The following is a 22,272-nucleotide window of genomic DNA, read 5'->3' as shown; positions in this document are numbered from 1 at the left end:
AATATATTATTGTATTCCTCCGATTTAACATTCAAAATTCTAAAAAAAGTATTTATTACAATATATCACTTTTTTTTTATTATAAAAATTATTTCTTTTAATATTTTTTTTCACTAATTATATTGTTAAACTTTAAATTTTCTACTTTTTAAGTTTATTAATTTTTTTTTTTTTTTTTTTTTTTACATACATTTTCATAAATTTAACATTTATATACTTCCTATTATACACATGTGAAACCAATAATTATCTCCCTTGATTAAATTTTTTTTTAAAACTTGAAGATAGCTAATGTATTCTCTACTATTTTAAATTGATAAAATAGTAAAATTACATTTTTTTTTTTTTTTTTTGATGCTTTGTAATAATAAAAATATGATAATACGAAATAAAATAAAACATAATAAAGTGATATATAACAAGGCATAGTATACCTAAGTAAAATCTATATTATAAAATTATATTTAAATAATATATAAAAACAAAATAATGTAAAATGAACTAAAAACATATAGAAAAAATTTAATTCTTTAAAGAAATATATAAGAAAAAAATATTTAAAATTATTTGACATAATTATTGTTTATGATTCTTTTTTTTTTTTTTTTTACATAAGAACATATCATCACAAATGAAAAATTTACTTATTAAAAAATCTTCACAAAACTTGATTATATTCAGCAAATGTTTGAATCCAAGTAGATATAACATATTAATAAAACATTTTAATACAAGTAATTCGATAAATAATGAAAATAAAAAATTAAATGATAATTTAGATTGTAATAGTAAGCAAATAATTGAAAAATATAAAAATTTGATAAGAACTAAAAATACAGAAAAAATTGAACAACCAAAATATGAGATTAACCAAAATGATGAATGCAAAAAAATATATAATGAAAGTTTTTATATAAAAAAAAAAGGAGACGATGAGAAAATAAACAGTGTAAACAACGAAAATACAAGTAAAAGTGTTACACTGGATAAAAGTAATGAGAAATTAATACCTGGTAAAGATGAAAAATATGTTATTTTAAAAAAACAAATAACAAAAGAATTTATCCATAAAGTATTTTTACCCCATGTAGAATCTCAAATAATTTATCATATAAAAACTTATACACCAGATCAAATAGTTAATATATTTCATATTTATTCATATTTATATTATTTTGATAAAAAGAAAGAAATGATAGAACAATTATTACAATACTTAGAATATAGACTTGATTGTTTTAGTATACAGAATGTTGTTTTAATACTAGAACCATTATATATATTAAACAAAATAAATAATTTATATATATACAGATTAATTATAAATTATTTAGATAAAATAAAAGAAAAAATAAATATATATAATTATATTGGAATATCAAGAGTTTTTACTAAAATACTAATTGATATTTACTGTGAAGAAAATATGAATAAAAAATTTTTTTTAACTGATTTATTTCAATATTTAAAGCAAAGAAAGTTTCGAAAAAAAATACCATTTGATCAAAGAAGTATTTCTCATAGAGATTTTATCATTAACTTTATGAATGAAGTTATTGAAAAAATAGATAGCCAATTACATTTATTATCGGCTATTGAATTAACAGATTTATTAAGTGTAGTTTCAAATTATTCTTATAAAAATAATTATTCTAAATATAATATTGAAGATGATAAAATAAGTATCAATGAAAATAATTCTAATAATTCAGATAATATTCTTTTGAATAAAACTTTGAAAATTTATAACTTATCACAAAATAATGCATATTTATTTAAAGAAAACATTGTATTTTTCATAATTATAAAAGAAATGGTAAAAAAATATGACGAATTGACTACCTTACATAAAATAATGAATTTTTATAATTTGTCAAAATTATGTATATATGATGAAAATTTTATTAATTTAATTGAAAAGGATTTAAATAATTACCATTACATAAATAACATTCATCATAAATATTTATCATTATTAGTATGGTGTTTGTTTAAATTTAAAATTTTGGATAAGTATATAGATAGATTAATACCTATAATTAAACAAAATATTTATAATTTTAATGCTAAAGGATTTTCAAGACTATGCCATTCTATTTTTTATGAAAAAGAAATTTTATATAAAATAGCTAATAACTTAGTGAAAAAAATAGATGTAATGAATATTAATGAATTTTTATGTTATTTTTATTCAGTTGTTCTCCTAGATTTATTACCATTTTATGTTCCATCTTTTGATGATGATAATAAGAAAATTCAAAATAGTGATAATAATTCTTTTACATATCCTCAAAATGAAAGCGAAGTATTAGAAAAATCTAAAAGTGAGAATATAACTAATCACTTATCCCTCTTAAATAAAAACGAAATATTACATAAATGCTTAAGTTTTATTAGTAATAATAAGAAGGATATTGGAAAGGATGAAATTACAAAAATTGTTTTGCTTTTAAAAAAAAAAAAACATGAAAAATATTTATATGTATTAAATATGTTACCAGAAGAGTGGAAACCCTTTATCCATTTAATAAATTAATTATAATAAAAAAAAAAAAAAATTGTATATTTTTAAATATATTCATAAGATTTAAAAAAATAAAATAAAATAAACTTTTATAAAAATATTATTTTATTCTGAAACTACATAATTTTGAATTAATTTTTTTTTTTTTTTGTCTAATAAAAATATATATATATGTAAAACAAATATATACTGTTATATCTTTAAAATATTTTACATAAAACATAAATTTTATATGAAAAGAAAATTTAGTTTAGCTGAGGTTAAAATTTGAAATTTGATGATTCTTTTGTATCTTTGTTTTCTCTTTTAAAACAATAAAATAATGGAAAATAAGGAAGAATAATTTATATATAGATAATGAATTATATAATTTAAATAAGTACACATTATAAGATATCTACTTTAAAATTAAATTTATTTTTTATAAAAAAGAAAAAAAAATTATTAATATAGTAAAAGTATTCTACAAAAAATGTTTTAGTTTTATATTTTATGAATATAATTTATATATATTTCCTTTAAAGGAAAATTACTTATATTAGCACACTTATAATAATAAGAAATGTTTAGGGAAATAAACAATATTGAACTTTAGCTTATTTCATTTTATATACGTTATTTTATTTTATTTTATTTTTCTTTTAAATAAATAAAAATATGTAGCATTATATTAGTAAAAAAAAAAAAAAAAAAAAAATGAAATACTTATAAAAATACATATTGTTTTGTATTCATTTTTATTTTTAATTATTTTTTCATATCATTTTATTTTTTCTAATAAATACTTTTTTTAGAATGATACATTTTTTTTGATAAAAAAAGGATCAATTATACTTTAACTTTTTGTTTTGTTTTTTTATTTTAAACTATTTCTGTTTTTCTATATGTTATCTTATTTTTTATTTCATTTAAAAATTACACATTTCTATATTTAAATTATTAGTTAATATATATTACTAATATTATTAGTTCATTTGGTTTTATGTGAAATAGGAAATTTTTTTTTTTTAAAAAATGAATTTACTACCTAGAAAACATGAGCCTCTTATAAATTTTGTAATTAATAAAGTTTATAACAAAAAAAAAAAAAAAAATATGATATCATAATTTAAACTTTCACAACATATTATATCATTTATATAATGTAACATAAAATGTTAATTTCATATATTTTTAGGTATATATTATATATTACTCTTATTAAAAAATAATAATAAATTAATTAATAAATGAATACATATGAAAATTATCATTACACTATTTTTTTCGAAATAAGTAAACTACTTTTATGATGCAGAGTTAAAATGATAACAATAATCATCTTTAGAAAAGTGTTACCTTCATGTTGTTTTTAATAAATTTAAAAAAAAAAAAAGTAACAAGAACTATCATAATACCTAACCTTGAAATATGTTTTACTTGTTTATTTTTTTTTTTTTTTTTTTTTTTGTAAAACTCATAATTTATTTATATATTTCATTATATTTTCTAATATTAATGAATTTTTTTTTTTAAATGAAAATATTACAAAATAATAAAAAGAACAAATATTAAGCAAATGATAATATTTATAGTTATATTCAAACTTTTTATTATATAATTATTCAGGTTTTTTTTTATCTATACATTATTTAAATGAACCTTTATATAACTAATATCTTAAGAATTACAATATAATATATTTGTATAAATAATGATATATATATATAAAATACTCTACCAAATACATGTTACATAATTTTTAGTTAATAACATAATCTTATCTTACAACTTAAATACATAGTTCTCATTTTATCAAAAATATTTCATTTTATTCGTTTTATTTTCTTTTATATAATATTATTAATATATTCTAGAAATTATATATATAAATATGTATTAAAAAAAAATATAAAAATAAAGCATATATGAGTAATCGAAATAACATATTTTATTATTAAACTTAAATGATTTATTTACTTTTATTATGTCTAATTTATAACTTCATTTTTCTTTATTTTAATTTGAATAGGCATATTTTTAAATTATTTTAATTAAAATCCAGCAATTTTTATTTATATTTCCTGGTAATATTATTTTTTTATTATGATAGACATATATAATAAAGTCAATAGTATATAATTATATATGGAATCCTTTTTAAATAAATAAATATATGAATAATTTTATTTTCTATAGTTCAACAAAAAAGTTTATTTTAAAAAAACATTTAATGTTTATGTTAATTTTACACATATGTATAAAATATATTATACAAAATATTAAAAAAAAAGAAATGCTTAATCAATGATCAATTTTATTATAAATGTATATTTAATTATTAAAGAATATATATATAATAAGTGATCCATTTAATTTCTTTTTTGTAAAATAGAAACTTTTTTTATGCCTAAATGTATTTCACAGTAAATTTATGTACATTTTTTTTTTTTTTATAATTTATTTATATTTATATATGTACATATAAAAAGCATTACACATAAATGTTCAATATGAAAATATAGTTTCATAAATACTCTTTTAAGTTATAATTTTAATATTCTATCTTAAAATTGCTTTTTTTTTAAAGAAATTAAATTACTTTTTTTCTTCTATTATTAAATAAAAGAAAGTAAAAAATGTTGAAATTATGTAAGAAAAATAAGAAATTTTTTTTTTATTTTTTTTTTATTATTTTTTGTAAAATTTAAGCAATTCATTATATATTTGAAAAACAAAAATGTACATATATATATTACTAAATTTCACAAAATTTAAATACTTTCATATATGCTGTAATGTTACTATTTCATAAAAAAAAATGAAAAAAAAATTCTATATATACAAGTATAGTTTATATAAACAATATATATTTAGTGTTAAATTATACAATACTTTTGAAATAAGATAAATTTTATGCATGTAAATTCAGAGTTTAAATATTAATTCCTATTTTTTTTTTTTTAACATAATGATATAGTATACATAAATATATTTTTTTTTCCCCTTTCACTGCATCAGAAGTATTAATTTTGATGTTTTTTATCATTTAATGAAATATTTTACGTTAAATCATTTAAAAACACTTATTTTTTTTTTTTTTTTGATAAACATAAAAAAGTGAATTTATGTATCATTTGTAAAAAAATAAAATAAGATGTATATATATAAAAATTATGATTTTTAATTTATTAACATTTTAAACATATTTAAATTATGCAAATTGTCAATATAAAAAAAAAAAAATTAAAAAAAAATTAAAAAGAAAAAAAAAAGTACAAGTAAATATAACAAAAAAAAAAAAAAAAAATTCAACGTAGAAAAAATTAAAAAAAAAGTGAAAATAAAAAATTAAAGTTATATTAATTATTTTTATAATTCAATTCAATATTTTAAGCATTTTTTTGTGCATATATATGTATGTATTATATTTATACATATTCGTTTAATTTTTTTTTTTAATGTAATAATTGTAAAATTATGCTTAATTTTGAATATAAAATAATATGATGAAATAAACAAGATAAAGAAATTTCATTTTTTATTTTCATATATATCCATTTCAATATAGATTCATAAAAAAAAAATTATACTTCAAAATAATACCATGTAAGTACCTTTTGTAAATTATTGCACGTGTTTAATAAATTTCATTTTATAAATATTTTTTATGTACAAATTTTTTATAAAATGAGCATATACATATATAATTTTATTCTTCATTAAAATAAAATCAAAAATAATTAGAGGAAAAAAATTAATTTAAAAAAAAAAAAAATTAAAGCAAAAAAATAATAATGATTAATAAAATTTGATTTAAAAAAAAAATAAAATAAAATTATATATATACATATATATTTTATATTCTTCAAAGCATGAGCTTTGCAAAGAAATACTTGATATTTAAGTGATTACTTGATTACTTATTTTATAATTGATTTAATATTTAAATTATTAACGCATTTACTAAATTCTTTTTTAATTATTAATTCATTTGCTTATAATTTATTGATTAAAATACTTTTTTTTTTTTTTTTTTTTTCCATAATTTATAAATACATATTTTATTTATAAAAATTTAGCTAATTTTTTCAATTTTTTTTTTTTTTAATAGATAAATTAACATTCGCTTTTTTTTTTTCTACTATTATTATGCAAATGATATATTAAATAATAATTTATGAACAAGTAATGAGCATAGTATAATGAAATAGTCAGAGTAAACTTTGCATCACACCTTTTAAAGGAATAGAAATTACATATATATATATATATATATATATATATATATATATATGTAAAGAATAAAGATTATTTTAAAAAATTTATTTTTTATTTTTTTTTCATTTTTTTTTTTAAAAAAAAAAATGAAAAAAAAAAAAATCAATGAAATATAAATGAAAACAAAAATAAAAACATAATCACATATATTATAAAATACATGACGTAATATAAAAGAAATATAACAAAAAAAAAAAAAAAAAATGGAGTCATACATAAGAGAAAGTAGAAAACTTACTTTTAAAAGTAGTAAAGGGAAAAAACAGTTACGATATTTAGATATTTCTTTAAATAATAAATCTTTATACGATAGTCATATATTAGAATTAGTAAAAATATTAAAAAAAATAATAAAAATAGTGTATAATACTTATTACTGTTTAAATATTGATTTAAGTGAAAATCATATAACTTGTTTAGGATTAAAAACATTGTTAAAATATGTATTAAATTATAATGAAAACATAGGAATAAACATTTTAAAAATTTACAAAAATAGTATAAAAGATGATGGTGTATCATTAATTAAACAATTAGTTTATATTCAAAAAATCCCAATGGAAGAATTGCATTTATCTCATAACTTTATACAAGACAATACATGCAAAGAACTATTATTAAGTTTCGTTCAAGCAAAAAGAGATAGTAATTATGTTTACCCTAGATATGATAAATATCAGAATCCATATAAACATGTACAAATACCTGTATGGATAAGATTAGAATATAATTGTATTCAAAATCCTAAAGAATTATTAAAAGAAGTAGAAGAATTTGCAAAAAAAAAAAGAGGATACAAAAGTAACTTAATTATATGTTCTGCTTTAAAAAGTGATAAAAGATGTTGCCCATATAAATGTTTGAATGCTACGGTTAGAAATACTCCTATTATGCATGTTTATATGTTTATACATCAAAAGGAAAATTTAACAAATGGAAAAGTAAAGGAGGAAAAAAAAGAATTTTTTTCTGTTGATGCAATTGAAAGAACAGAGAATAGTCTAGAAAAGAAAAATTCAGAAGAAAAATTAAAAATTGATAGTAAAATAACAAATAAAAATTACAAGGAGGAAGAAGAAGATGATAATGATGAAGATGATGATAATGATGAAGAGGATGATGATAATGATGAAGAAGGTGATGATAATGATGAAGATGATGATATTGATGAAGAAGATGATGATAATGATGATGATGATTATAATTTTAAAGAGATGAAATCTTTTGTAGACATTGGAAAATGTATTAAAAACGAGAATAATATAAGTAGTTCATATAATTCTTTAGATAATAAATTAATTAATAATAATGCAAAAAATAATGATAGAAGTTTCAATGATTTTAATAAAAATAATGAAGAAAATAATGATAAAAAAAAAAAAAAAAAAAAAAAAAAAAAAAAAAAAAAAAAAATAACAGTAATAATACAAATAGTAATATAAATACCAGTTTAAATTTGGAATCTGGTATTTATAATAAAGATCAAATAAATTTAATTAATAATGTTAATAGTTTTCCACTTTATATTATATTGGATTGTAGTGCAGTACTAGATATGAAAGAGCTCTGGAAAGATAAATCTCTTTTGCCATTTAGCTTTCCAGGATTACTTTATTTATATAATAATAAATTATTGAAAAATAATAATGATAAAAGTAAAGATAAGAACAGTACTTTTAATGATTCTTTTATTTGCTTAATGTGTAGTTATGTAGCAAATGAATTAAAGATAGTATGCCAAAAAAGTGAAATAATTAGACAGAAAATGGTAAATTTAAAATTAAATATTTGGGATAAACTGTCTGAATTAGGTATTATTGAATTTTTAAGTGTACCAAAAAATTTTAAGGAAAAAAAAAAAAATTTTTTAAATTCTTCTTTCTTAACTGATGAACAAATTAAATTAGCAAATGAATATTATGATATATCTCATGAAACATTACAAATGATTCAATTTTCAATCTTATGGTCAACATATATTTTTAAAATTAGTAATAAAGAAATAATTATTGAAAACAATAAAAAAGAAATTAATAAAGCAGATGTTAAAAAAAGTAAAAAAACAATTTTTACTGAAGTTTTATATTTAACTTCTTCTTCCAATATTTATTCCTTTTTTGAATATTTATATGAGCAGGATATCAATTTTATTCTTCCATTGTGTGTAACTGTTAATCAAATAAATAAGTATATACAAGATGAGCATAGTTACATTATTGATTTATTAATTAATAATAAAACAGATAAAAATATTAAATTTGATTTTAATAAATCATTTTTTCAACAATTTATCAAAGAAAAATATTCAAAATATTTGCAATACACAAAAGATGAATCAACTTGTGATATCAATGAGAAAAAAAATAATAATGTTGATGTAGATAAAAAAAAAAGTAGCATAAAAAATGATCAAAGTGTAAGTAAATCCATAGAAAAAAATAAAAATATAATATCTAGTTCAGAGAAGCAAACAGATAATGATTCTAAAAATAAAAGCTTCAATAATAATACCAATCAAGTAAAAGAAAAAAAAATTGCAACAGTAAATAATATAAAAAAAAAGACTAATATTAATAGCAACAATGATAATAAAAATAATGATCAAATAAAGGAAATGAAACATACTAACAGTAATCATAATTTAGTTAATGATAAAAATAATACAAATAATGATTTAAAAAATAAAAATTTAAATAATGATATTTTTAATAGTAGTTGTAATGATGAAAACAACTTCGATTTAAAAATTAAAAAAAAAAAAAATAATAATAATAATAATAATAATAATAATATTTTTAATAATAGTAGTACTATTATTAATAATAACAATATTGATAGCAGTAATAATAATAAAAATAAATTAAATGAAAATATAAATAATTATGAAAATAACAAAAATAAAATAGATGATAATAAGAAGAAAAATACATCCAATATTACTAATGATAATAATAATGACTATGATAACAATACTAATAGAAACAGAATGCATTATTTAAATGTGAAGGATACAATGAATAAAAATACAAACATGGCTAACATATATAACAGAAATGCTTATATAAATAATGAAAATACAAGAAAGAATAATATAATAAATAATTTAATCAATTACGTACCATTACTAAATAAAAATGGAGATAATGAAAATGTTATTAAAGGAATGAAAACAGTTAATAAAGATATTGATGTAAATAATTTAATTTATGAAAATAAAGTTGATAATAATTTGAATATTCAAAATAGTAGTCCTTATGATATGTATGATATAAAATCAGTCAAATCGTTATCAAACGAAAATATTAATAAACTTTGTAACATAAATAATAATAATAATAATAATTATAGTAATAGCAATAATAATAACAATAATAATAATACTAATACAAATAAAGATGATTGTTTTAATGAAAATAATATTTATGTAAAAAAGAATAACGAAACTAATAAGAATCAATATTATACAATGGATGAATACAAAAAATTAAATTTAAAAGTATTAAATATGAATGATCTTGATTTATTAGAAAAAAGAACCGATTTTAACCTTTTGAAAAATATAGAAATGAATAAGAACAACAATAATGATAACTTTATTCGTGACAATTTAAAAAATTTAGAAAGCTTACCGAAAAATAATTTCTTAGAAAATATGTATTGCAATTTGGAAAATAAAATTATCAATAATAATAATAAGGAAAATACAAATAAAATTATTGACAAAGAAAGCAGTTACAATTTCTCTTCTAACAAAGAAGATAATGTAAACATTTACGAATTATTAATAAATGCATTTAATGAAAAAAAGAAAAATATCCATGATTATAATGAAAACAATAATTTACATATGGATAATAATGTAAGAGTAGATAAAAATTTATCAGTATTCACACAAATGAAAATAAAGAATAATACTAATGAGTTAAATAAAAATGTTGATAGTTTTGATAAAATGAATTATACAAGCCCCAATCTATCAAAAAATATCACTAACAATAATAGTAAAAATATTAATGTAAACAATAGTAATAATAATAGGAATAATACATCAAATTCAGAACATAATTCTTTATTTTCTCTTAATAACTCGTTTTTGAATAATTCAAATTTAAATCAGATAACAAGAAATCAACAAGTAAATAAAAACGATACATTTTTGCCAACAAAAATAAATATTGCAAATAATAATAATTCTTTTGACAATGTACATATAAATAATAATAATGGAATTATAGAAAATAAAAAAAAAGGAAAAAATAATAATATTTACGAATTAAGTGATGCAAAGGATAATATAATTTTCAATAAATCTAATGTGAATATTTTAAATAATAATGATTGCAAAAGCAATTTAAATAATAGTATTGGAAATGTAAGTATTAACGATAACAGTCATATTTCTAAAAATAGTAATAATAGCATAAATAATAATTTAATTAATAATAATTCAATAAAAAAATTAATAGCACAAAAACTAAACTTAGAAACAAATAATAATGAATTAGAATTAAATAATCTCATGGAATCTCTTCAGAAAAATTTAAAAGATAATTCATCATTTTGCATAGAAAATAATAATAATAATAATAATATTACAACAAATGAAAATACTATTTCTATTTTTAATCAAAACATGATGAAAAATGAATTAGATATCAATAATAATAGAGAATACAAATTAATAGAATTGAAAAATATTTTTGATAAATATAAAGTAGATATATTAAATACTTCTTTGTTATTAGAGGAATTGATATTAAATCAAAGTATTTGTAAATTTATACCTACTGATTTATATAATAAAATTTTAAAATGTTATGAAAAATTGGATCAAATACTTGTTAATTTGAATTGCTACAAAGATGATTTCAATATAACTAACTCAAAAAATATTAATAATAAAGTGGATCATAACATATTATATGAAGAATTTAAGAATTATTGGGATAAAGCATTTTCAAAAAACAATTCTACTTTATCAACTAAAGAGATAAAAAATCTTCCTAATATTATTCATAATAATCAAAAAATGAATGTAATGACTCCTCATCATAATTTTATTGTTAGTAATAATAATAATGATAATAATAATAATAATAATCATAATCATAATAATAATAACAATGATAACATTAATAATAATAATAATAATAATGATAATAATGACAATAATAAGAATAATCATAGCAGTAATAATAGTAATGATAATAATAATAAGAAGAATAATCATAGTAATAATAATAGTTATGATAATAATAACAATACCACTACTACTAATAATAATATTAATAAAATAAATTCAATTAATGCAAATCAATTATATTATAATTCAATAAATAATGCTAATAAAATAAATAGTTCATTAAATACTAATAATCATTTAAATAATTCTATTAAAATAAATCAAATTCATAACGTAATTAAAACTAATAAAATAAATAATCCGGTTAATACAACTAGCATAAATAATACCATTAATTCAAATAAAGTTAACTCTACAAATATTACTAATCCATTAAGTAGTTCAGTTAATAGTAATCAGTTAAATAATACAATAAATAATAATTTAGATATTAATTTTAATAACCTAAAAAATAATTCATCACAAAAAAAATATTTAAATGGAGATACTCCAAGTTTTATAAATAACTTAGGTGATAACAATGTGAATTCTAATTCAACGATAAGCGGAAATATTTTAAATATAAATAATAACTGTTCAAATTTAAATAAGTTAACAAAGGATTTAAATAATTTAAAGTCTATGAACAATGAAAGGGAAATAGACATAGATACAAATGATTTAAAAAATAAGAATAAATTATTAATGCTAAATAATAATTTACCTAATGTAAAAGTTAATGAAAAAAGTTTATTAGATTATAATCCTATGATAAATACAGAAAATTTCTTAAAAAAAAATAATTCATATAACGATAGTGCTTCCAATTTATTATCATTAATTAACATGAATAAAAATAAAAATGTTTTAAATCATCAAAAAATAAACAGTGATAAATATAAAAACGATTATAATACAAATGAATTGAATGCTTCAACAAATAATAATTTTAAAAAATTATTAAATAACGAAAATTTATATATGCTTAATAAGAGTTCATTAAATGATATTAACTTAAAGTATGTAGAAGCATTAAGTAATCAATTAAATTTTGTTTCTAGTGAGAATAAAAAAGGTGATCAAGATAAAAGTGACATTGACGTTTTAAATTTTCAAAAAGAATTAGAAAGTAAATGCAATAATCCATTAATAGATTTGTGTGAAAAAGCGAATATTAAGAAATTATGAAACATTTATAAATTATAATAAAATGCAAATAAACAATTATGTAAATTATCATCCACTTATATAAACTATATGATAATAATAATAATAAATTAAAGCGTAATTAAGTGAAGGAATATATATATATATATATATATATATATATATATATATATATAAAGAAAATGTAATATATACTATTTATTAAGGTAATAATATATATGCATACAATTACATAAAAATAAAAAAGTTATATTTTATATATATAATTTTTTTTAAAAATTGCGGAAGTTTAAAAAACGTAATTTACATAAAAAAAAAAAAATTGAAGTGAAACATTTTATAAAAAGAAAAAAAAAATTATATTAAAAAAGTTAAATATAAATATATTATATATGGAAAAACCTAAAGTAATTTAAGTATTTTATTACAAAATAATTACACTGAAGAAAATTCCAAAGAATGAAAATATATACAAGAGTGTAATTAATTAAAAAAAAAAAAAAAAAATATAATTTCATATGGGATGTATATTTATTAATGTGTATGTATATATATATATAATATTTAGGAGAAATAAATATAATAAATGTATTAAGAATAATGTGCATAAATACATATTTATATTTACAAATTTTTAAGAATGATTAAAACATTTTTTTTTCGTACTTATAAGAATACCATTTTTTTAGAAATATATTAAAAACATATGTATATATATATTCATAAAAAGGTATTAATGTAATAAAAAATGTGAGCAATATAGATAAAAACCTCATAACGAAATTAAAATTTGCTGTTTAAATAAAATTATAATAAAAAGATTTAGAAAAAAAAAAAAAAATAAAAATATCCTAAGTAAACAAAACTAGATAAAAATTCAATTAAAAATTTTAAAATGAAAATAATTTTTGTCTTTATGAAAAATTAATTTTTTATATTATTTGTATTATTAAGAATTTTTTTAAGAATTTCAATAATAGTTACATTAATTGACATACTAAGGCAGAGTAAGCTACATCTATATATGTTTCCTTTAAATAAATTAAAAATATTTCCTTCTTTTAACAATTTATTTATTCCCTGTTAAATTCCAAGAAAAATTACAATCAATTTTATTTGAAAATTAAATCTTATTTGTATTAAATTTAACTTCTTATTTTTTATTCTTTTTTTTTTTTTTTTTATACATCAAAGGAATTATTATAATAGAACAATGTTTTATTTTTTTCTTGAATTTGATACCTATAAATAAAAGATACAATAATTAGTAAATATATGCGCTTGTGAAATATTAAAAACACAACATCAAAATTAAATTAAAAAAAAAAAAAATACGCAAATAATGTAAATTATTAAAAGAATTTTTTTTTTATAAATAAAAAAACCTAATCCTAACTACGTCAAAAGGAGATGTTATTAGACCAGATAAAAAGGAGCAAATAAGATTTAATTGAAAGCTGTTAAAATTTGACGATTCTATACTTAATTCCTTCATTAGTTTTTGACCAATCTAATGAATTGTTATTTCAAAAATAAAATCATAAAATTATAATGCAACATAATTTTTATTTTTTCATTTTTATTAATTTATTATTTTTACATTCTGAAAAAAGAAAAAAAATCCACCGAACATACCATATGTTAAACATGTAGAAGTATATCCTCTATATAACTAAAAATTTATCAAAAAAAAAAAAAAAGAAAAGAAAGAAAGGTGAGAAAATAGGAACAAATGTAAAAATAAATGAACTTTAAGAATATCAGAATTACTCTAAAGAATCCATCTCTATTAATTAGATCTTTTATCAAATAGTAAGATTTATTATATTCTCTTAATTGCAAATACTTTTGTGCCTGAATAAAAAAAAAAATAAAATAAAATAATAATTAATGTTAAAAGTTTTATATATTTTTTTTTTTTTTAATATATCTTAATACTTGCAGTCTTTCTTTAACAACATCTATTGGAACAAATATGATACATGATATAATTTCTGCTAATAAACCTATGTAAAAAAAAAAGAAATGAATGAATTATTATAAATATATATTCTAATGATCATTTAAAAAAATATGCTTAAATTGTAATACCTAAAGAAAAATAATCGAAGTAATTTAAATGATCAAAATTCTCATCTTCAGATTTTTCTTTGTATTTTTTTTTGAAATCTATTCTTTTTAATTTTAAATATTCAAAACAACAAAAATATAAACTTGTCGCCGGAATTGTTGTTAAAGATGCAAAACTGAAACAATATTTTTAAAAAAAAAGAAATATAAAAATTATATATATATATATATTATAATAATTAAAATTTTATCTGCCAAAAAATATTATACATACAGAAAACCTTTATATAATCCTTTAAAACCAAATTTTTTAATAAATGAAAAAAAAAAAAATTTATCGAAATTTTGATAAGTTTTGTAATTATTTATATGAACTTGCTTATTTGTTTTAATTGTGTCTAATGGATATAGTAAAGTTCTGCTTATAATTGAGGCAAAAACAGACCCCAATAAAGTGTATAGCATATTACCTAAATTATTTACTAATTTTAAGAAATTAAAATTAATAGTTGAATATTATATTTTTATCTTTGGAATTTTTTTTACTTTTTTATATATTTTAAATAATTCATATTTTTAAATTTTATATATATATATATATATATATATATATATATATATACAAACCTTCATCATCTTTCATTTTGTATACATATAAAGAATTTCAGAAGATGCAAAAACAAGTACATTTAGAACTTCAGATTATTTTTTTCTTTTTCTTAACAAAGTATATTTAATTTATTAAATAAAATTTTATAAGGATGAACTTTAATTTTATATTACTTAAATAAGTCATAACAAAAAGAAAAAAAGAGCATGGCTTTAAAAAAATAATTTTTTATTTCTTTTGCTATTTTTAATTCGAAAGATTAGCATTTTTTTTTTTTTAATTAAATATATTTTATAAATATTATGAAATAATAATATCTTTACAATTAAAATTGTTTAAAACAAAATTAAAAAAAAAAAAAAATACTAAAATTTTTAATATTTTTATTTTTTCATATCATATAATTTTATTCTGAATCAAATCTTCCCTTTTATAATAAGAAGTTTTTTGTTTGAATTTGATCATAAAGCTAAAAAAAATTAAAATTTTTTTTAAATATTTTCTCTTTATATCTCTCTTTTTTACTTTTAAATTGAATTCTTTGTTTTATTATTTAAAAAAAAAAATGGCAAAAAGAAAATATATGTCAAAAGTTGATGGTAAAATAAACGTAGGAGAAAAGTACCAAGCAAAAATTCCGAATTTAATTATAAGAGAATATAATAATTTAGATATAAATAATAAAACTGATAAATTAACAAAATATTCAAAAGAAACAACAAAAAAAAAAAAAGCAAAAATTGAAGAAAATGACGACTATTTATATAATTCAAATAATGAAAATACAAATAAAGTAGTTGATTCTATTTATGATTATGATGAAAAGGAAACAAGAAAAAATGACGTGAATGAAAGTGAGATAAATGAAAATAAAATAGGTGAAGAAGAGATAAGTGAAGTAGAAACAAATGAAAATGAATCTAATGAAAATGAATATGAATCAGATGAAAATGAAATAAATGAAAAAATGAATGTAAACAAATTCGATAATGATGAAAATGAAGGTAAAAAAAATGAAAATGCATCTGATGAAGATGAGTTGAATGAAGAATCAAATGAAGAAAATAGAGACGATGAAGAAAACGAAGAAAACGACGAAGAAAGTGAAGAAGAAAACGATGAAGACAGTGAAGAAGATAATGATGAAAACGAAGAAAATAATGAGGAAAATGAAGAAGATAATGAGGAAAATGAAGAAGATAATGAGGAAAATGAAGAAGAAAATGAGGGAAATGAAGAGGAAAATGAAGAAGAAAATGAAGAGGAAAATGAAGAAGAAAGTGAAGAAGTCGAAGAGGAAAGCGAAGTTCAAGTAAGTGAAGATGAAGATGTGATAAATATAAATGAAAAAAAGTAAAATAGTTAATAATAAATTAAAAGCAAGAAATTAATAAATGACTTTAAATATAAGTTAAAGATATTTGTAATTATAATATCATTTATTATAAGGCATTTTTTTTAATTAGAATACATATATTTTTATGTGTTAATCCATCATTTATTAAAATAAGTAATTACAATTCTCACTTTTATTCTTAATGAATTTTAACTTTTTTTTTTTTTTTCTAACATTTATTGCTATACATCTTAGTGTTTATGTTTTATTCCGTCTTTAATTGTATTTTTTTCTTTTTTTTTAAAAAAATAAGTTCGTCTTTTTTCTTGTCGTATAAAAGCCTGGCTTTTTTTGCTCGATTTTTTGGTAACTGCTCCCAAAAAAAAAAAAAATTCATTTTATTTTTTAAAAAAATTACTATGTATGAGAAAGATATATAAATAAGCATATATATTAAATAAATAATTTTTTCGTGACTTTTTTTATTACATTTTATTTTTATTACCTTTACAACTTCGAAATGTTTCAGTTTTAAAATGTTTTCATCTAAAGATAAACTAGGGAACTTGTTTTTATAAAACTTTAAAAAAAAAAAAAAATTTAATATCTTGCTATTTAAAAAATTTTAATTGAAATTATTTTTTTTTTATTCATTTTACATAATATAATTGATAGGGATGAGGTGGCAAAAAATTATCTGAAAAATATTCATATCTTTTCATAGCTGGATTATAAAAGCAAGAAACAATTTCAACTTTATTATCATCAGTATCATCATAAAATCTAAAAGAAAAAAATTTAATACACATAAAATATCGTAAAATTATTTATTATTAAATTTTTATTGTTTTTTTTTAATTATATACTCTTCTTTGTCAATATCTATATCAAAAGGTAAATAAATACATATTAAAAAAACTATGCAAAAGGTTAATAATATACTTATTAAAATATAAATTTCTAAGTACTTATTGTTTATATCATTTCTTTTTCCTTCTGAATATCTTTTATATTTTTCTAATCTATCACCTTTATAAAAAAAAAATAAAATAAAGACCATGAAATAGTATATAAATAAAAATAAGAATTAAATAATAAGGATATTTTATAATAACAACTTAATGAAAGATCTTAAAAATTATATAGTAATATAAAAAAATATATAATTAATTAATTTTTTTTTTTTTTATTACTTTTTTCTTCTTCATTCTCATAAATGGATTCATCGATTATTTCTGTATCATAAGTGTTCTGATACTCTTTGCTAATATTTTTATATTTTTTATATATCTGAAGAAAAATTTCTTCTTTATTTTTTTTTCTTTTTTCATTCTTTTCCTTCATATAGGCATCAGGATGATAAGCTTTTAACAATTTTAAATATTTCTAGTAGAAAATAAATAATTACATAAATATATATATATATATATATTTATAAATATTATTTAAAAATAAATATATTTCATTATTCAAATTAAAATGAAATGTGTAAGTACAATTCTTTATACCTTTTTAATTTTTAAAATATTTCTTTCATCATTTATATTTAAAATATCATCAATTTCATTATTTTGAAGTCTTTTGAGTAACTTATAATCTTCATTATAATCAAAATAATTATTTGTATTTTTCTCATTAGCTACATTATGAGATTTAAAATATATAAAAAAATTATTTTTTATTTTTGTATGTTTTATAATTTTTTGTAAATTTAAGTATTTATAATGTTTAATATTTGAAAGCATTTTTTATTAGATTGTTATAAAATAGTTTTTTTTTTTTCTTTTTTGTATTCATGTTAATATAACAATCTTAAAAATATGAACGTTTTATAAAAAATAATATTTTACCAAATTAAAAAGTCTGTTTATAAATTAAAAAAATTATATCAAACAAAAAAAAAAAAAATGTATATGTATATGTATATATATTAAATCATATAAGTACATTATTATATATTTCTTATCAAAATATTACACATATGTATATATATTTTATATTTTAAAAAAATAAAATTATTTTAAAAAAAAAATAAAAAATAAAATATTATGGAATATTTTTAAAGGGAGATTTTGTTGCAACAATTTTTTGTCGTTCTCTGAAAAAAAAGAAAAAAAGAAAATTTATGCATTATTGGAATTATATAAGTATGCATATATATATGTACATATTTTTTATGTACTTATTTATTTTTCTTACTTTCTTTGTGTAATATATTTCTGATTTCTATTAGCTGAATTTTCTAATACTTGATATGAAGGTTGTACATATGAATATGGGGCTAAAAAAAAAACAAATAAATATTCGCATATATATGAATGAATACTTATATATATATATATATATTTATTTTAATTTTTCTATTTATATAAAAAATATAATTACGTTGAACATAATTAGGCATGTAATCTTGTTTACTAATAAAATTATCACTAGTTAAATTAGAATTTTTTTTATTAAATGAATCAAAAAATTGAGCATTTGTATTATTTATTAAGTCATCACTTGATTTTATTTGTTCATTCTTATTTGCATAGTTATTCATTAAATTTTTATTTATATTCAATTCTTCTTCATTCTAAAATATAAATATAAAGAAAATTTTGTGAATAAATGTTAAGCATGTATATATATATATATATATATATATATATATATATATATATATATATATATATATATCCATATTTTTAATCATATTACCTTATTTTTAGCATTTTCCTCTAATATAGGATTTGTGGGATTTATCTTAATTTTGTCAATGGTATTATCATCAATATTTTTTTCAGCAGTATTACAATTTACATTTAATGATTGTAAATTGTCTTGATGAGTTATCAAATCATTTTCGTAATTGTGTGTTTCTTTTGTATGAACTACGTTATTTACATTAGAATTAAAGTTATAAACATTATTTATGTTATTAAAATTATTATTTAATTCGTTTATATTATTTAAGGAATTTACATTATTATTTACATTTATATTTTTATTCATTATAGAATTTTTTTTATTTACTAACTCCTTTTCATTTATATTTAAATCTTTACTAAATAAAATACCAGTTTTTTCTTCATCTTTGTATTCATTTAATGGATAGCTATTTATGTTATTTTTATTATCAATACTCTCATTTACATTGAGTGTATCTGAATTTTCTCTAATCAAATTGTCATTTTTATTATTAGTGTCATCTCTTAAATAATTATTATTAAAATTATCATATTCACTTTTCCTTGTATCTTCTATATTATTTAAATTAACTTTCTTATTATCATTTAATGCATTAATAGAGTTTTTAAAATAAAATACGTTTTTATTGTTTATATCATTATTAATACATTTATTTATACTATCATCATACTCATAATCACCTGATTTTTTTAAGAAATCATGAATTCCATTTTCATCAAATTCATTATTTATTACATCGCATCTTAATTTATTTATATCATTTTCATTAAATTCATTTAAGAAATTATCTTTCATTTTATTTACTTCATTATCATCGTATTCATTTAGTATATTACTTTTCAATTTATCCATTTTTATTTCATCATCAATCAATCTATTAGTAGTTAATTCACTTATAATTAAATCTGATTTTGAGTTAATTTTTTTTAAAGCTTGAGTAGAAATATATGTAAAAATACCTATATTATTAATATTTGATATCATATCTGTGTATATATTTTTATTTTCTTTATTTATTATATTAATATTTACTAAAATATTATCTGTGTTTTCTAATATATCATTCAATATATTTTCATAATTAGATATATTTTTCTTTTTTTCTAAATTAAATAATATTCTTTTCAATAAATTTTCAATATATGCATTTTCACTCGATCCATTCTTAAATGTATCAACAGTATTTTTATTTCTATTAAAAAAGCATTTACTTACTAAAACCTTTAAAAAGTATATAAAAAAACATATTAGTACAATTCCATAAATATCTTTATATTTTTCACTACTTTTTTTATGTATTGATAAAATAGTTAAAAAGAACTCTTCCATGTGAGTTAGTACATTATATATAATTATATTTTTTAATGGAATTACAAAATGCGTATACCTATAAATTATTCCTATTTTTATTATTAAAATTATTTCTCCTAAAAACTCAAAAAAGGTTCCTATGAATTCTGGCTTGCTTAATTTTAATTTTTCGTAATTTTTATTGAAATCATTATCCATTTTGATTTTTTGATTTTTTTCATCTTTATTATTATCATTATTACTATTATTATTTGTTATATTGTCATTTTTCATATTATATTTTAACTCATTCTCTTCATTATCAGAATTTTCTTTTTCTTTTTTCCTTTTTGCTTTATTCTTTTTACCCTTTTTATTTATAGTTTTGATATGGTTTACTTTATCTTTCTTATTTGTATTTTCATTCTCACTTTCACTTTTATTTTCATATTCTTCTTCAATTTCCATACTATTTAGTTTTTTTTCGAAATTTAACATGTCTTTATTATCTTGAATTTCTTCATTTTTATAAATATTTTTCGCTGTATTATTATCATAATATAATTTTTCCCCGTATTCACTTTTCAATAGCATATCATTCATATGATTTTCATTATCTCCTGATGAAATTTCATCTAAATGTTCTTTCGTTTCTTTAGAATTATCAAAGTCATTATTTTCCATATTTTGGGAATTTTCAATAAAATGTGTAATATCATCACTAATATTTGAATTTAAACTTTCTTTCTTCATTTCCTCAATTTTTTCATCAATAGAAATAAATGGTTCTATTTTTGTCTTATTGTCATCAGTAGAATCTACATTATTTTCATCAATTGTATATCTCCTATCAAAAGAATTACTTAACTCACCTTCATTTTTATATTTCTCTTCATTTTTTACATTTGTATCATCTTTATTTTCATTCACATTTATTATTTTTTTTTTTTCATTTTTTCCTTCTTTGTTCGTTTCAGGATTTATTATGTTCTTTTGAACTTCATTTATTTTACTATCCCTATTTATATTTTGATTTTTAATTATAGAAATAGTTATTAAACAAGAAAGAAATATACACAAAATTTTCATTTTTTTTTTTAATTTTTCATATTTTACTTTTTGCATCAAATATATTTTGTGATTCTCTTCTTTTTTTTTTTTTTTCCCCTTCTTTCTTTCCTTCTTTATTCTGTTTTTAT

The 22,272-nt window shown here is 16.9% G+C and overlaps 6 protein-coding genes across 6 annotated transcripts; 3 read left to right on the top strand and 3 right to left on the bottom strand.

The window, feature by feature from the left end:
* Positions 1 to 631: 631 nt before the first annotated feature.
* Positions 632 to 2,536, top strand: PRELSG_0208800 (conserved Plasmodium protein, unknown function; the record flags this gene model as incomplete). Its single annotated transcript, XM_028679874.1, has 1 exon — positions 632 to 2,536. One exon carries the CDS (start codon positions 632 to 634, stop codon positions 2,534 to 2,536), a length of 1,905 nt encoding a protein of 634 aa, XP_028535550.1.
* Positions 2,537 to 6,987: 4,451 nt separating this feature from the next.
* Positions 6,988 to 13,094, top strand: PRELSG_0208700 (conserved Plasmodium protein, unknown function; the record flags this gene model as incomplete). The annotated part of the gene is made up of 2 exons (XM_028679873.1): positions 6,988 to 8,113; positions 8,266 to 13,094. 2 exons carry the CDS (start codon positions 6,988 to 6,990, stop codon positions 13,092 to 13,094), a joined length of 5,955 nt encoding a protein of 1,984 aa, XP_028535549.1.
* A 903-nt stretch (positions 13,095 to 13,997) lies between these two features.
* PRELSG_0208600 (mitochondrial carrier protein, putative) lies at positions 13,998 to 15,786 on the bottom strand (the record flags this gene model as incomplete). The annotated part of the gene is made up of 9 exons (XM_028679872.1): positions 13,998 to 14,153; positions 14,261 to 14,315; positions 14,459 to 14,583; positions 14,674 to 14,745; positions 14,844 to 14,927; positions 15,012 to 15,079; positions 15,165 to 15,319; positions 15,418 to 15,625; positions 15,771 to 15,786. 9 exons carry the CDS (start codon positions 15,784 to 15,786, stop codon positions 13,998 to 14,000), a joined length of 939 nt encoding a protein of 312 aa, XP_028535548.1.
* A 532-nt stretch (positions 15,787 to 16,318) lies between these two features.
* Positions 16,319 to 17,110, top strand: PRELSG_0208500 (conserved Plasmodium protein, unknown function; the record flags this gene model as incomplete). Its single annotated transcript, XM_028679871.1, has 1 exon — positions 16,319 to 17,110. The coding sequence occupies one exon, from the start codon at positions 16,319 to 16,321 to the stop codon at positions 17,108 to 17,110; it is 792 nt and encodes a 263-aa protein (XP_028535547.1).
* Positions 17,111 to 17,354: 244 nt separating this feature from the next.
* PRELSG_0208400 (conserved Plasmodium protein, unknown function) lies at positions 17,355 to 18,834 on the bottom strand (the record flags this gene model as incomplete). The annotated part of the gene is made up of 6 exons (XM_028679869.1): positions 17,355 to 17,459; positions 17,595 to 17,669; positions 17,749 to 17,872; positions 17,956 to 18,118; positions 18,283 to 18,475; positions 18,598 to 18,834. 6 exons carry the CDS (start codon positions 18,832 to 18,834, stop codon positions 17,355 to 17,357), a joined length of 897 nt encoding a protein of 298 aa, XP_028535546.1.
* A 301-nt stretch (positions 18,835 to 19,135) lies between these two features.
* Positions 19,136 to 22,198, bottom strand: PSOP24 (secreted ookinete protein, putative; the record flags this gene model as incomplete). Its single annotated transcript, XM_028679868.1, has 4 exons — positions 19,136 to 19,187; positions 19,289 to 19,370; positions 19,475 to 19,667; positions 19,793 to 22,198. The coding sequence occupies 4 exons, from the start codon at positions 22,196 to 22,198 to the stop codon at positions 19,136 to 19,138; spliced, it is 2,733 nt and encodes a 910-aa protein (XP_028535545.1).
* Positions 22,199 to 22,272: the final 74 nt, after the last annotated feature.

The sequence above is a fragment of the Plasmodium relictum genome, assembly GCF_900005765.1.
Source record: "Plasmodium relictum strain SGS1 genome assembly, chromosome: 2".
NCBI classification, from domain to species: domain Eukaryota; phylum Apicomplexa; class Aconoidasida; order Haemosporida; family Plasmodiidae; genus Plasmodium; species Plasmodium relictum.
The sequence above is the reverse complement of the archived record's forward strand: the minus strand, read 5'-3'. Positions and strand labels throughout refer to the sequence as shown.